The 17,494-nt window shown below is 47.0% G+C and overlaps 1 protein-coding gene across 6 annotated transcripts in view; it reads right to left on the bottom strand.

Moving 5' to 3' along the window:
* Positions 1-17,494, bottom strand: part of RALGPS1 (Ral GEF with PH domain and SH3 binding motif 1) — a 281,611-nt gene that overhangs the window by 180,504 nt on the left and 83,613 nt on the right. For all 6 annotated transcript variants that reach the window (XM_065878490.1, XM_065878487.1, XM_065878484.1 and 3 more), the window contains one exon: positions 3,112-3,195. In XM_065878490.1, the coding sequence (XP_065734562.1) occupies positions 3,112-3,195 (84 nt within the window). The remainder of the gene's footprint in view (positions 1-3,111; positions 3,196-17,494) is intronic.

The raw sequence follows: 17,494 nt of genomic DNA, 5'->3' as shown, positions 1-17,494 counted from the left end.
AGTAAGGCGAGTTTGAGCTGGGGTTTCAGTCATTAAGAACTACGTACGTGTATGTGTATATATATATATATATATATATATATATATATATATATATATATATGAGTCCATGAGAAACGTTAAAGCAGTCCTCCAGGGCAAAGTGTTGGGAACCTTTGCCTGGTCCAATCTCTGCTAATACATAAGGGTCCTGAGACCTAGACTTGGACTTGCCTAAGGCCTCAGAACAGGTTAGCAGCAGAGCCTGGACTGGAACCAAGTCATCCAAATTCCCTCTCTGTCTCTTCCTAATTCTTCATCTTCAGGACACAATCTCAACCCCACCGCCAGCACTTAGGCCCAAGGCTAACCTTCCTTTCAGCTTGTAGCTCCCACTACACTACCACCCTTTTTAAGGCTAATATTACTTGTTTACTATATATCAAGTGCTGAGCTAAACCCTTTACATCCATGATTCTCATTTAATCTTCAAAAATCACTTGAAATGATTCTTCCTATTTTATAAATGAGGAAGGTCAGAGGCTGAAAGACAACCCAAGATCATACAGGCAACAAGTTGTAGAGCTAAGGTGCAAACTCAGGTCTGTTTGATTCCATGCGACCACAGCTCCTCAGCCTGCCGTCCACAGACCTCTAAAGTGTTCATGTACAGACTTTGGGGGGCAGTGGGCAGGGGAGGCAGCAAACCCACTCAAATTAAATGGAAATGTATATATCTATGTATTTATCTGAGGGCAGGTTCATATGTGATATTGTCAGATTCTCAAAAGAACCCGTGATCGGAAAAAGACTGAGAACTTCTGGCTTTATGGTGAACTCCCTGGGGCCAAGACACAAGCCTGGCCCATAACAGACCCTTAGGGAACCTGGCCAAGCTCTTCCATCTCAGCCACTCTATAAACAAACCCCAAGGGACTCCGGTCCCATGGAGAAGCAGGCACGTCCTCAGAGGCCGACCAGAACACTGGCTGCTGGATTTCTGGTTTGGCCACAGGGAGCCTCAGATTCCCTCGCAACTTCCTTCCAATCAACTAATCTTCCATTTCTTCCCGAAAAAATGTTTGGATGCCTACTACATACAGACACAGCGCTAAGAGCTCTACCTGTATCATTTCATTTCATTTTCGTAGCAACTGTGCCAAGTGAGTACTATTATTATCTTCATTCACAGATAAAGAAAACAGGCTCAGGAAGGTAAGTGACCTGCTTGCCTTCATCTGGAGTCTGACGAGCAGCTTTGTTGTCACACATGAAAGTCTGCCAGGAAGAGACGCCAATCAGTTCATCTCAGGGAAAGCAGCCCCAGCGGCTGATGGACTGGCCGCTGGCCAGTTTTCAAACCAGAGCTACCAGGGCTGTGTCCAGGAACTGCTCTCTAAGTGGCTCACAGGCCAGCAGGGAGACCATTTCTCAGAGCATTCTGTGAGAATGCAGCTTTACTTCTGGCTCATTTCACCCACTTGGTCTGAGCTGGACACAATACAATTGTTCGCAGAACAAGCTGCACTGCCCTTTGCCAAGCTGACCTGGCCTCCACGTGCAAAGCAGATTACATCAGAGCCACCAGTGTCCCTCCTCCGGGAGCTCTGTAGCTGATCAGAGGTGGGACTGAGCTGGCTCCCAGCCAAATAGTTTTGCTAAGGAAACTATGAATCCCCTGATACTGTGCACACATCTGGTTTTTTTTAAAAGACTAAGCTCAGTTGAAAAGGAAAAGATTTTGAAAATAAAGAAGAAAAAAAAAGACTTCAGTATTTCTCTTTTCAAAACAAAGGGTGTACAGTCCCTACCACAGATGTGGCTAGGCCTTCCTTAGTTCCTGTTGTATCTCAGAAAACAACAATAATGTGAACTCTGGCCTTGATCATCAGAACACAAGCTGGCGCCTCTCTGAGTCTCTCACTATGCTTGGAGCGGTAACCAGCCAGGGCTGGAGAAGCCTGGAGAGAGCTGAGTAACGGCAATGCGCAGGACCCGGCATTTCCCAGCGGGACAGCCCAGCTGGAGGGAAGGCCCAAAGGGAACCCAGGCCCAACACCCAGAGCCCCAGTCACGTACACTGTGCAACCTCGAGGCCACTGTCCTCATCTGAAACCAGAAAAGCAAGAAGAAAGGGGAAAAGCTGTCAACAGCCCCATTTGGAGCTTTGGTTTGTTCAAAGGGGTCTTGCAGGGTACTTTCTACTGAAGATCATGTTCTGGCAGGTCTGTCTGAGCAGTCAGAAGCCTACCCCACTTACTTGGTCCAAGTCCCTGATATCATTCCTTTAGGTGGGGATGCAGCACTTCCTACCTGGAGCAAAGGTTCTGATTGGACCAAGTCGGTTTGTAGTAGCATGCATGTGGCCAGTGACCAGGCCATCAGAAATTCAAAGAAATTCAATTCAAGAAGTGTTACCTGAGTACCTCATTCATTCATTCTACATATATTTACTGAAGGTCTATTAATGCCTGACATAGGGCAAGGTGGTGGGGGACACAGTGATGAACAAGATAGACATGGTTCCTGCCCTCATGGAGCCCACAGATGGCCAAGGAAGATGGAGACTAAAGAGCTACACAGAATGAGGACAGATGGGGAAAGGACCACATGGAGAAGTACAGGTACACTGAGGGGACATATGACGGGGAGACCTTATACAGGCTGAGATTCATGGGAGGCTCCTAGAGAGAGTGACATTCCCACTGAGATCTGGTTGGGAGCTGAACAGGGAGGACAGCACGAATGGGGCCCTGATGAGACCAAGATGTGATGCAGCAGGAAAGAGGTGGGAGGCCAGGATGGCCGAAGCCCACAGAGTGGGGGAACAGACAAGAGATGAGGCTGGAGAGGTGGACAGAAGCCAGACCCACCACGCAGGACCTTGTAGGGCACATTAAGGTGCCCGAACCCTAGCTTAAGTGGAATTGGAAGCCACCGAAATGATTTAAACACAGAAAAGAGGTGTTCAATTCCTCCCGCTGTGTGAAAAAGCACAGATGAAAGTGGAGGCTTAGGAAGAGGGGTTTGGACCTGGGGCCAGGTGCCTGAGACTGAAGCCTGGAGGGGCTCCCAGCCCATGGGGGACAACAGAGCGCTATCTGCACAGGCACATGCAAGCGGCGTTCTTACCTGGTTAAACCTCCGGGTAAAGGCCACGACGTTGGGAGCGAGACTATGTTTCTCCTTCTTACTCCATCCACAGCTGGCTAGTTCCTGGGAAGCACAAAGTCAATTTCAACAGTGATTCCAACGGGGATGCAAATACAGCAGGGCATCTAACTGGAATGTGGACACAGAGATGGGGAAGGACTGAAGCACTGGCCATCTATGTCCTCCCAGGGTGGGAGAGATTCTCCTCCTCCTCTGGAGAAGAGGGCTGGGTCTCTAGGTGGAGGTGTATCCTGGGACCCCCAGAGGTGAGGGTGAGAAGCAGGGTACTTTTCTCCATAACCCCGACCACAACTCCCAGGACTTCTGTGCCAAATTATTCTCAACCCCGCCACTGCCACTCTGCCAGCTCCCCGGGACCAGAAGCCCTTTCTTAATGCAAATTGTCTGCGAGAGGGTATAATGTTATATTGGGCAGGCTCACACCCCAGGGCTACCTTAAAATTAAAATCTGGCTGAAGATGCTCAGATTTCATTGACCAAGTGACATCCTCCACTCCTGGAACCAGGGGACGTCCTGGGCCAAGCCCACTGCGATCAGAGAAGCTTCTGGAATGACCTCAGATTCGTTCCTGAAGTTGCCCCCCCCCCACCGCCATCTCTCATATAAACAAAAGGGGGCAGAAAGACAGGTCGCCTTAATATCTTCTTCAGGAGCGTAGTCTCTTCTTTTCTAGCAGATCTAGCATTATAATTTGAAGAGTCAAATGACCTAAATGTTACCTAACAGTGAGGCTGGTTCCTCTCCAAGGGAGGTAACGGGAGCAATCTAATGAGACTACCTGGGGGAAGTAGATAAAAGGATGAAGGAAAAGCCATTAACTAAATGCCCAGCTTTGCCAGCTTGTGCCTTGGCGACCCCTGGCAGAGAGAATGCAGGAAAGGAAAGTTCTCTACCCCTCAGTTACAAGGCTTCCTTCTAACTCATATCCAGCCTCTGTATTATTAATGACATTATTTTTTGCCCCACACCAGGAACTTTTATAAGGGCTTTAGTGAGGGTCGGCTGCCTACCAGCCGGAATAGACACAGATCAGGGGTCTACCAGGAAGTCAAGGGGTGCTGTGGGAATGGCCAAGGACAAACTGAGCAGTTAGGACTGAAGTGCCGTGCCCTTCAAATGCATCTCAGGACCCAACTGAAGTCACCGGCACGCGCCTGTGGGAAGCCGGCTGCAGGCAATGGGCAGCTCCGGATTCAAGGTGAATGACCTGGACTTGAGAACGCTTGGGAACCAACCAGGAGCTAAGAAACACAGCTCCTCTTCCTGGAGGCCTCACTTCTATAAATGGCACCATTGTCCTCCCAGTCACCCACATGAAAAAATACAGCAGACATCCTTGACCCTGCCAAGTCCTTCTCACCCTCACAATTTAGACCCCAAGTCATGGTAATGACAATGATATTAACTAATGCTACCATTTACCAAGAATCCCCCATTGTGTCGGTACCAGACAGGGAGCCTCACTTGTTATCTCATGTAATTCTCACCACATCCGTTTTAATACAGAAGAGGGCTGAGTCCTATAGTCATCACCTTGAATGAATGCTCTGGCTCCACTTCTTTTCACAAGTAGACGTGAATCTCTTTGAGCTGTAGAGTTTGCCTGTTTACCATGATTCTCCTCCATGTGTGTATCTGAGTTTCTTTTCTAGCGTATATTTGACCTACAAAGTCAGTTCCATTGACTCCTACTCCACCCCACCTTTAGAACACATGCAGTTGGCAAATGTATATTACTGCCCTTTCAAAAGGTAACTGTGAGGACAAGAGCCTCTCTCCCCTACGGATTCCAAAGCCAGCCCTGGAAATGTATGTGTTACAATCGGATATAAAAGAGAATTTGTAATGCTGATGTTCAAGGACTGGGACATGGTTGTTGCCCAGTTTCTGGCTGGTAGTTGCTCCCTTTGTTTTTCCCTGAATTCTTTAATAAACAGCAGAAGTTATACACACATCCGTAAGTGTGGGGGGCAGGGACAGTATACGTGTGTAAGGGTTCATTTAATTCAGAGTTTGGATCTATTTCCACACTGTAAGTAACTTAGGAAGGCCTCCTCAAAGGGAGCAGTGTGGACCTTACAGACCGAGCCAGGTCAGAGCCCACCCTCCACACACTAGCTGCGTGATGTGTATCTTCTCAGAACCTCAATTTTCTCACCTTAAATGGGTCTGATAATATAGTTACCCGGAAGCTCATTAGAACAGGTAAGATTAAAGCTCACACAGAGCACCTGGCATGTAACAATCACTTGATAAATGTTATTACCCACCCTCCTCTTTCCAGGCTCACGCTGCTGTCAGACATGGCCTTAAATCCAAACACTCCCTTCTTTCTTCCACACACACTCTCGTCGCTGTCTTGAATTATTAACAAAATCGATTATTATTTCTCTTTCATTCTGCTGATGTCATTCAGGCAAGAACCAAAGCAGGTACTTAATACATCTGCCCCAAATTTGTTTGATTTGAATATTTCTAAGACCCTGATTTAAAAACTGTATGTACAGTTCTTGGCGTTTGACAATTCCCTAAGGACCCTTTTGCACTGGAATACATGTCACATTTAAAATTAAAACTTTGGGACTTCCTTGGTGGTCCAGTAGTTAAGACTTCGCCTTCCAACACAGGGGGTGCGGGTCCCATTAATACAGCTAAGATCTCACGTGCCTCACGGCCAAAAGACCAAAACAGAAGCAACATTATAACAAATTCTATAAAGACTTTCCAAAAAATGGTCCACATCAAAAAAAAAAATCTTTAAAATTAAAACTTCAACAGGGTAAAACACTATGTTTGAGAGGTTCCTTGATAAAATGGAAATGGTCCTTTCCTTGCTCCGAATCCCAACCCTGTCACTCATTTCCTGGGTGACCGCTCTCTTGGCATCAGTTGCATCGCTGATGAAAACAGGGATGCTGAGACTAACTCCACAGAATTGTGGCGGAGACCAAGAGAGATAAAGCCTGACAAAGGAGGTGACATGCAGGGCACAGGCCTGGCTCACAGCAGATTCATTTGTTGAATGGACAGGGCATGAGCATTCCTCAGTGTTGAAATCTCCCAAATCCAGTGCAGAAAGATTTATCAAGACGTCAAAAGAAATAAGGCCATTCTAACTGCACTAAAACACGTCCCAAGCCCAGCCTCCTTGGCAGTATTCCTCTTCTGTGTTTGGCCTTATAGAAATATGAGACGCCATCTGTGTGAAGTGGGTTTGGAAAACGTGCAGTAATAGAACAACAGTCCTCCAGCCACTATTACCTAAGACAGGTCCGTGTCACAGAACAGACGCGAGTGTAATGAAGTTAAACTTGACCAGAGGAGACGGGGCTGGTTCTATAAGGGAGACAAGGGGCTGCACTGAGGCTGGTAAGGCCTTGGTAGCCCTGCGCGCTGTAGAGCCAGCCCCGTGGCTGCCCTGGGGTGCGCTGGGGCCCTGATCTCGCCCAGGCTGTCCTTGGCTCTGAGCTGTCTGCTGAGGTCCACTGGATGTGAAAGGGCAGTAAGAGCCTGTACAGTCCTTGCCAGCTTCTTCTGGGACCTTTTCTCCATCATGTGGCTGTTCCCTGGGTTCATCGGTGAGAAACTTTCTGCCACTAAATAAACAAATTTACCTGCCTTCTCTCCCTTCCTCAGGCTTTAGTGCAAGAGAGGTCCTGTCCCCTCAGGACTCGCTCTCCTCCTGGCTCCCTCCCCCTCCCTGCTCAGAGGCCTTGCTCTGATGCCCTCTCTGGTCCCTGTATCTTCAACCTCTTCCTCTCCACTTTCTTTCCTGCTAGGATTTTTTTTTTTTTTTTTTGCGGTACGCGGGCCTCTCACTGTTGTGGCCTTTCCCGTTGCGCAAGCCAGGCTCCGGACACGCAGGCTCAGCGGCCATGGCTCACGGGCCCAGCCGCTCCGCGGCATGTGGCATCTTCCCAGACCCGAGCACGAACCCATGTCCCCTGCATCGGCAGGCGGACTCTCAACCGCTGCGCCACCAGGGAAGCCCCCTTGCTAGGATTTTAATGTGCAAAAGCCTCTCCCATTAATAATAATAATGGTGGTGACAACAATAACCACGATAGTAATAACAAAAGCCATCTTTTCTAGACCTCCCTGCCGCCTGAAAGGGTTGTCGGTTCTCCCTGTTTCAACTCACTTCCATGGCCACCTCCTTCTCTGGCGAGGCAACCTCTCTGCATATTTTCTGTTCTCTGTCCTTGCCCCTCAGCTCTGTGTTCTCTTGGTTGTCTTGACGCCTCTCAGGCCCCCCATTCGCAGTGTATTTTCCGGTTGCTTTGTTCTTTTCTGACACATGTCCCCCAAGCCCCACCAGGGTCGTTTTCCATATTCTCTACATCTGCATCCCTTCCTGGAAGATCACACACACCACCACGGCTTCCACCACATGCCCATGTCCGGCCCAAGTTTCTCTCCTGACTCTAGACCAGGATATTCAGCCACCTCCTGGCCACACCTCCCTTGGCCTCCCACAGGCACCTCAAAATCAGCACGCCCAGAACCAAAAGGGTGTCTGACCAGCTGCCTTAAGTAAAAACACCGAACGACATGAGATTCATTTAGACATTCAATCTGACAAAGGAGGGTGTTTATTACAAAGAAACTGTCCATGGAAAAAATCCCTAACCAAGATAAAAACAACTCTGTCTTAATACTCTCATCTGCAAGCATTCCTAGGTGACAGCAAGAGTCAACACTGGTTTTGGCTCACCCTCGAAGCTTCTCTGGCCACCAGCTTTGTGCTTAGAGTTTTGGGAGTCAGATGCCCTGAGGTGGCCTGAGAAAGGCCTGACCCTGACTGTGCCTGGGGTCAATGAGGTAAGGCCCTGGAAGAGGAGACCTGGGGAGTGGGACAAGCCCTCCCTGAAGACCCCCACAGGATCTAAGCCACTGAGCCATAGGCAGCCACATGTGGCCCTTCCACGCATGTGTTTAATTCTAATTGGAATCTTCTCCAAATCACATTCCTAAAACATGCCCACATGGAAGATGTACCACGTCAAGGAAAGGTCACTAAATCTGACCTCAGGGACCACACCACATTACCATCTTGCTCAATGGCAACCTTTTTTCCTTCCTTCTACCTCCAAGTTTCTCCCCATCCCTCCCATCCTACCCTCTGGAACAATCTTCAGAAGAACTGGTGGGACAGTCACACACTAGTCAAAGGAGTTTTAAAAGCACCCCAGGGAGTGGGTGACCCACTGAGGCAGTGGGGGGAGACAGCGCCAGTTTGGGGGTTGGCAGTGGGGTCTGACTAAGGAGTAAGGCATTTCAGAGCTCTCATACCTCACAGCTGGGAATGCAAAATGGTAGAGCCATTTGGGAGAGCAGTTTTGCAGTTTCTTTTAATGTTAAGCATACACTTCACCAAATGACCCAGCAATCTCACTAAAGCAAACATTTCATTTGTACACACAAAAAACTGTGTGCAGGTTTATGGCAGTCCTCAATATGGAAATTCTCAATTTCCCCAAACTGGAAACAACCCAGGTTTCCATCAATTGGTGAAGGGACAAATTGTGATCCATCCATATAATCAAACACTACTCGGCAATAAAAAGGAATGAACTACTGACACAGGCATCAGCAAAGATAATGTCAAAAGCTTTATGCTAAGTAAAAGGAACCAGACACAAAAATATTATAGGATTCCATTTTTATGACATTTGGAGATAGGTAAAAACCATAGGGACAGAAACCAGATCACTGGCTGCCAGGGGCACAGAGAAGTTCTGAGATGCTAGGCAAGTTCTCGCCCTGGATCGTGGTGGTTCCGTGAGAGAACAGTAGTCCTGCCTACCTTACCCACGGTTTCGCTTTCTGCAGTTTTAGTTACCTGCAGTCAACTGAGGTCCGAACATATTAAATGGAAAATTCCAGAAATAAACAATTCATACATTTTTAAATCATGCACTGTTCTAAAGCACGATGAGATCTCATGCCCTACAGCTCTGTCCAGCTCAGAACGTGAACCATCCCTTTGTCCAGCATATCCTGCCTGTCAGTCACCGAGTGGCCAGCTGTTATTAGATTGATTGTGGTGGTGTCACAGTGCTTGTGTTCAAGCAACCCTTATACTTAATAATGGCCCCAAAGCACAAGAGGAGTGATGCTAGCAATTAGGATATGCCAAGGGACTTCCCTGGTGGTGCAGTGGTTGAGAGTCCGCCTGCCAATGCAGGGGACACAAGTTCGAGCCCTGGTTGGGGAAGATCCCACATGCCATGGAGCAACTAAGCCCGTGAGCCACAGCTACTGAGCCTGCACTCTAGAGCCCACAAGCCACAACTACTGAGCCCGTGTGCCACAACTACTGAAGCATGCACACGGAGAGCCCGTGCTCCGCAACAGGAGAAGCCACTGAAGTGAGAAGCCCACGTTCCGCAGAGAAGAGTAGCCTCCGCTGGATGCAACTGAGAAAAGCCCACACGCAGCAACGAAGACCCAATGCAGCCGAAAATAAATAAATAAATACTTTTTTAAAAGCGTGAATTTTACTGGATAAAATTAAACCTCAATAAGTGTGACTAAAAAAAAAAAAAAAGGACAGAAAACAGTCGGAGCATCGAGGACTGTGAAGGGAAGCGCAGCAATAACAGCCATGCAAAAGAACTAAAGAACAACTACTTCACGTGGGACTAAGACAAAGAGGCCTGAAGGAGGGTCTCTGGGAAAAAATTAATGCAATTAAAAATGATAGGAATAAAAACATAACAGCAAACTTGAAAAAATTTGAGGACATGATGAGGGCAAATGATGATAGAAAAAAACAATTATAATCTCCAGGAATAACAAAAACCAAGAAATTCCTGTTTGTATATGTTTTTTTTGTTTATTTGTTTGGTTGGGTTTTTTTTGCGGTATGCGGGCCTCTCACTGTTGTGGCCTCTCCCGTTGCGGAGCACAGGCTCCGGACGCACAGGCTCAGTGGCCATGGCTCACGGGCCCAGCTGCTCCGCGGCATGTGGGATCTTCCCAGACCGGGGCACGAACCCGTGTCCCCTGCATCGGCAGGCAGACTCTCAACCACTGCGCCACCAGGGAAGCCCTGTTTGTATATGTCTAAATGTTATATATGTATTTAAATAGTATACATACATTTAAAATAGTGTATATTTTAAATGTTTAAATATATATTTTAATAGCTGTATACATTTAAATATTTTATTTTTTCCCCAACATTAGGCAGTTGATGGATTAAAGAAAAGGGAATCTGTGGGCCCTTGATGTGAGGCATATTCTCTCTTGAATGGCCCAGGGTCCTTAGAGAATGAAATACAACCCTGGCACACTACCTAGCTTGACACTGAATGACACTTACACATTTACATAGCCATAAAAATGAATGCTGTTTGTTGGTTTGCAACTTTTAGAGTCAACCTAAGGAAAACTGATGGACTTGGTGTAACTGCAAAATGTCAGAATGTTAATTAACTTGACAGTGTAAAAGTACAGCTGACAGAAGGTGGCAAGTGGAGAAGGGGAGGAAAAGCATGGGAAGTGAGCAGTCAAGAGACACTATATAAAGTGTCCTGATGAAATCGAGGTCTCAGCGCACCAAATAAAGTTCCAAAAATAACCAGTAGAAGAAAATTCCTCTGGGGAGGGGACTGGAGTAAGGAATCAAAGCCTTTCTTCATAAGCTCTTCTGTACTATTTGAATATCATGAAAAGATTACTTTGAAACAAATTTTAATAGGTGACATGTTATAATATTACACATTGTACAGCTTCTAAAATTAAATTTTAACAGTTGAGTAAACACTCAAATATACAAAATTTTTATAAACTCATAACCTGCTTATAACCTGTCAGGGTCAACATCTATAACGCAAATGTGTCAACATAAATAGCAGATCGTTTTCAGGTGGCCACTAGGCACTTCTGTACCTTCTGATGGAGTAAGCATGTGAAATCATGACCATCTGAACCTTCAGGAAACAGGCCTGTCCCACAGGAAACGTCAGGGCTTTGACGCAAGTGAATCACAGAGGAGGGAGCAGCTAACCAGGGAGGCTGCCTTAGACCCTCACTGGGACAAAATTGGCTGTGATGAAAAATGGAAGGAAAAGAAAAGGGAAGGAGGAAAGGTAAAAGGAGGCAAGGATGGAAGAAAGAAAGGAAGGGAGAGGAAGAACGGAGGGACCAGGGAAGAGGGGAAAGAAGACAGGAGGGCGGGGGGCCCAGCTGAGCACCAGCCCCCATGCTGGAGGGGCTCCAGGACAGTCAGATGAGACCTCGAGGAGCTCAGTGTCTGGCCGGTGGGGGAGACAGACATGAACACGAATCACTGTAACTCAAGACAACAAAAAGCAACTGCACTTTCCTGCTTTATTTCTGAAGGTTGAAGACCTAAAAAGACATTTCCTAGATCCAAGCTTTCTGAGTGACTGTCAGTGGGCTGAGGCATCTTTAGCTCTTTCCTGGGAGAAGAAGGAGAAAGAGGGGAAAGGGTGAGAAGAAAGGATGAAGAAGGAAGAGGAAGAGAAAAGGAAGAGACAACAGTAATTGACAATTTATAAAACACATCTACATTCGATACCCGAGTTGAAGTATGTTTTATGAAATATAGCAATGGACCAAACAAACATGCTCTTGCTTTCTATGTTCTACAGGAGGGGAGAGAGATGAGAAATTTGTGATAAGTCAAATGACGATAAATCCTTTAAAAAAAATGTTAACCAGGATGAAGGAATGGAATATTGGAGCGGATGCCTCAGGACGCCTGGCTGATAAACCGACTGGAGTGGAGACCACGAACGAGGTTGGCAGCAGGCTCTGCAAGGATCCAGGGAGAGGGTTCCAGGCCGAAGGAAGTGCGAGTGTGAAGACCCTGGAAGCTCTGACAGCACAAGGTGGGCAATGAGGCTGGAGCTGCTTGAGCCTGGGGCGGGTGGGAGGAGACAGGGTAGGAAGGAAGGGGGTGGAGGCCTCGAGGGCAGGTAAGGACTAGAGTTTATTCTGAGTGGGATTGGAAGGCTACAGAGGGACTGAGCAGAAGCAGCTCCAAAAGCCTCATGCTGTGCGCTGGGTAGGTTTTATTGGACCCAACCCACCCCATGCTCTTGTGCTGTGCTACATACAATCTAACCTGTACTATAACCTCATACACGGGCAACATAATTTTCTCATGTGAGAGCAATTCACTTTAGTAATTTGAAAGAAACACCTGCTAGGGGCTGTGTGTGGAGAAAGGGAGGAGCCCGACCCCGGGGGAAATGAACACGAGGGCCTCCATAAGGGCTCAGAAGCCCTGGTGAGACAAACCACAGAGGGGGAAAGAATCGCTGGGGACAAATGGGTGCCTTCTGCGGGGTCGGGGTGCGTGGGGGTCCCTGACCTAGTAGGAGGAGCTCTGCTTTCTCAGCTTCCAGTCTATTCATTTCTGTACAGCGACTGGTTTACAGTCACTACTGTTTCATCAAGTCCTCAAACTACCGTCTGTTTAGCAAACATGCAGATTTAGGGTCATGAAGATGATGCAAACTTCCCCAAACATTCCCTTTCCAGCCCTAGTGTTGTGCAGCTCTGCACAATTAGAACCAGCTGTCCAGGCAGGGCAGCAGCCAAGTGCAACCCTGTGAACAACCTCCAGTCCACGTGACAGAGAAAGGGCCCTGTGAGCAAAACGGAGAGCGGCCCGCAGTGCAGCCCACCCGGATTCCCGGGCTGATCACGAGGCCCACAGGGCCTCACGTTCATTCCCCACTCTCACCCCGGGGACTGCGCTCAATCCCCTTTCTCTGTATTCTTGGGATATTTTTTTCCCAAATAACATCATTCAGATGTTCTCTTTTTAAAAAGAATACATTTTTTTGTTTGTTTGTTTGATCAGAGACCTAGCACATGCTCAGTACAGAAAACCTAGACAATACAGAAAGCCCACAGAAGAGAATTTAAATCACCCACTAGCCTAACACCCAGAGAAACCAGAATTTACAATCCGGTCAATAATAATGACAATAACAACAACAGAAAACTTTACTGAGCACTTACTAAGTGTCAAGCACAATGTCAATTGTCTTATGTACATTCATCCTTTGCTCACTGAATTCTCACAGCAACCCTATCAGACAGATACTATAATTGCCCCCTTTTACAGCTGAAGAAATGCAAGCTTACAGAAGTTAGGCAATTTGCTCAAACCCACATATGTGGTCAACGTGAGAGCCAAGATTCCAACCTGGGTCTGTAGGTCTCAGGAGCCTGGCCCCTTGGCCTCAGAGCAGGTCCGTCTCCAGAACGGAGGCCCTTCCCCACTCCCAGGCGCAGAGGTATGCAGAGGTACACACGCACGCGCACACACACTCTCTCTCTCAATGGAAATCACACTGTAGCTGTGGCTTTGTCCTTACTACCTCGTCATTACAGACATTTTCTCACGTCTGCCCCACCCTCTTTTCACACTCCATACACACTTGACATCTCCTAGAAACAATCCATCATATTCGTCTCCTTTTGTTTTTCTTCTGAGTTCTAGGAGAAAATTTTAGTCTGCCTTTTAATTCTCCTTTTGTTTTCTACAATATCTGGTTTACTGCTCACTGTTTCCACTGCAATTTAAATTTGGTAATCACGTTTTTTCAGCACAATTCAACCCTTCTTAATCTGGATCTTCGCAAACTGCTTCGTCTGTAACACTGCCGGGAACACAAAATGAAATTTCTGGAAGTAACGGGGAGAGGCAGGTTCTGACCTAGTCCTCGCACTGCCTACGATTTTTTGTCCAAACCTAACTTTTCTGTGTCCGGTGAGTATGCTAAACACCACATCGGAAACTTGAAAAGTTAACTCAAAATTTCCAGGGCCACGTGATTTTACCAGTGAGTCCTATCAGACCTCATAATTAAGTGTTTAAGTAACACTTAATTCTTATGCTAAATAATTTAATCCAGAGCACAGAAAGCAATGGAGAGAAGCCCCAAACCCTAACACCTAACAAATACAGAACAAGTGGGAAAAAGAATCATCATACATGGCCCAGCAGGTTTGTCTAAAAAAATGTAAGAATAGGGCTTCCCTGGTGGCGCAGTGGTTGAGAGTCCGCCTGCCGATGCCAGGGACATGGGTTCGTGCCCCGGTCCGGGAAGATCCCACATGCCGCAGAGCAGCTAGGCCCATGAGCCATGGCCGCTGAGCCTGCGCGTCCAGAGCCTGTGCTCCGCAATGGGAGAGGCCACAACAGTGAGAGGCCCGCGTACCGCAAAAAAAAAAAAAAAAAAAAAAAAAAAAAAGTAAGAATAAGCTAATATTATGAAAACTATTAACATAATAACAGTACATCAATAAATCAAAGAAGAGCAAAGTGTTATGTTCCTCTCAGATACTGAAAAAAGTAATTAGCAAAATGCAACATTTGTTTGGGATTTTAAAAAGAAAAATAGAACTTCTTAGAAGCTTAGTAATATCTGTCTCAAACCAACAGCCATCATTATATAACAAGAGAAACACTAAAGGAATCTGAATTAAAGTTACAAACAACAGGTGGTGCATCCTTTCTCAACAAGGTTCCTTATCTGAACCATAGAACACAGAAAGTGACTTGAGAGTGACTGTCTTAATTCTCCTAAGACTGGGACGTTTGTACACACAATGGACCTCAGCCATTAGGCTTAATCCTTTCATGGATCCCTGGTTGAGAAAGGCCTATAACCCAGTGCTGGGCAATAGAAATATAATGCAAGCCATATATTTTAAATTTTCTAGTATCCGCATTAAAAAAAGAAAAAAACAGGTGAAATTATTTTTATAATTTATTTTATTCAATATACCCAAATATTATATTTTCAACCTGTAATCAATACAAAATATACAAAATTATCGATGAGACAACTTACATTCTTTTTGTACTATGTCTGAAATCTGGTCTGTTTTTCACACTTACAGAACACCTCAGTTTGGACCAGTCACATTTCAAGTGTCCAGTAGCTAGATGAGGCCGCCATCTTGGACAACACAGCTCTAACCAATGGACAATGACACTGAAATACAAAATACAATTACTGAAAAGGAGAGGTCAGGCAGGTGAACCAAAGATAGGTCGAGAGGCCCCATCAGCAGGGCCGGGGTGAGATGGGGAGCCAAGGCAGCCAGCTGAGAACCAAAAAGGAAGGTTAGCCCAGGACAAGCAAGAAGACAGAACAGGTAAAGAACCTACTCATGACTGACCTTAAGTAATGGGTTCTGTATGTCCCTGTTACGGAAGGTCTGACCCCACCTCCACTCCCCTGCTCCCCCAAAGGGAGGTAGAGCTTGTCTCTAATGAATGAGGTAGATCCAGCTGCAGCTATATAGGAACTCAGGTTACAGACAGAATGAAATACGTTCAAAAAAGATGGAGAGGGACTTCCCTGGTAGCACAGTGGTTAAGAATCCTCCTGCCAATGCAGGGAGACAGGTTCGAGCCCCGGTCCAGCAAGATCCCACATGCCGCAGAGCAACTAAGCCCGTGTGCCACAACTATTGAGCCTGTGCTCCAGAGCCCACAAGCCACAACTACCGAGCCCGCGCGCCTAGAGCCTGTGCTCCGCAACAAGAGAAGCCACCGCAAAGAGAAGCCCGCACACTGCAATGAAGAGTAGGCCCCGCTCGCCACAGCCAGAGAAAGCCCGCGTGCAGTAACAAAGACTCAACGCAGCCAAAAATACATAAATAAAATAAATAAATTTAACAACAAAAAGATAACGACATGTGCAGCCCACTTTGGCAATTTCATGTTTTCACAGGGTCTTCCTAAGTAAGGAGTCCTGGGTTCTACTCTCAGCTGTGCACTGAACCCCCTCTGAGAGTTTGGGTCAGTCCTTCCCACTAGGGGGGCTCAGTGTCCTGTCTGTAAAATACAGTGGCCCTCGATGGTCCTTCAGATCCTCCCAGTTCTCCCATCCTATGAGCCTGCGGGAAGCAGAGGTGACAAGTGTAGCTTTATAGAAAAACGCTATTAAGTAAGCCCCATCCCTGGAGACTCCATGACTGAGCAGTTTTCTTTGCAAGTGTTTTGAGGGGGTGTGGAGAGGCTGAGTCTCAGAGACATAGTCAAGAAGGAGCAGGGGGCTTCAGGGCACTGCGCCGGTCCTCAGGGATGGGGTGGACACGACAGTCTGGGGAGGCAGGAGATGGGAACCAGCTGGGGGGAGGCAGGCTGGGGGCAGACAGAGAGAACACAGCCCAGGTTACAGAAAGAGGGAAGGGAATGAAAGTGGAGGCGAGGGGAGGGAAGGGGAGAAGAAAGGAGGGGAGGGAAGGAAGAAGGAAAGAAAAGGGGAAAAAAAGAGAGAAGAAAGGCGTTCGGGGTTAAATCCAGGTGGGATCAGGTAGAGGAGAGGCGCACCCAGGCGGAGCAGGACCGGGAGGGAGGGTGTGGAGGCCCCACGGGGGCAGCTCGCCGTCCAGGGCAGGAGAGAGAGCAGCGGCAGTACCCGGGGAGCATCCCACAGGCTTTCCACATCCCCAACAGAAGCATCCTCTGAAGGTCTGCACGTCAGGAGCAGACACAACTGTCTGGTCAGATGCCAAAGAGGCAGCACTGGCCACCTGACACCAGGGACACATCCAGGGAGGCCGAGACCCAAACTGTGTGGCCCCCAATCTCACCAGACAGGAAGAGAACACGGTGGGAGCACACTGAGATAACCGACCACCAGCCCCATGGCTCCTCCTCACTCTGTGAGGAGGGTACTTCTAGACAAGATCAGTCCTGTTCCCAGGCTGAGAATAATAATAATGATGATAATAAAACAATAACAACAGCAGCTCAGCTTGCTTACTGTATGCCAGGCACTAGGCGAATTACTTTTCTTACATTAACGTCCCTTAATCTTTTAACAATGGCATTCACCAGGAAGCGCTATTATTGCCCCCAGTTTACACACAAGTAAAATTGAGATCCAGCGAGGATAATTCACTTGCCCAAGGTCACACAGCAAATAAGTGACAAAACTGGGATTCAAACCCAGGTGTGTATGACTCTAAAACCGAAGCTCTTAACCACTGTGCTTTCAGCCTGGTCAAGCATTATTCCCATGATTTTTCACCAACATTTTGAATAACACTGATAGAGTATCTGCAAAGTGGATAGCACTATAGGGGTTACAAAGTGAACAAAATGTCAGGGAAGGAAGAGAACCACAAGGTATTGCATGTTTCCTACACTTTAGGTACTGTGCAATGTGCTTACATCTAGTTTATTTTGCTTAAGCTTCAAAGCCAGACCATGAAGTCGATTTTACTATTCCATTTTACAGATGGAAAAACTGAGACTCACAGAGATGAAGTCATTTATACAAGTTCATCTAGGCAGTAAATGGCAGAAACCAGAGCCTGAGCTTTTAATACAAA

Source organism: Phocoena phocoena, chromosome 6, assembly GCF_963924675.1.
Source record: "Phocoena phocoena chromosome 6, mPhoPho1.1, whole genome shotgun sequence".
In the NCBI taxonomy this organism is placed as follows: Eukaryota; Metazoa; Chordata; class Mammalia; order Artiodactyla; family Phocoenidae; genus Phocoena; species Phocoena phocoena.
The sequence above is the reverse complement of the archived record's forward strand: the minus strand, read 5'-3'. Positions and strand labels throughout refer to the sequence as shown.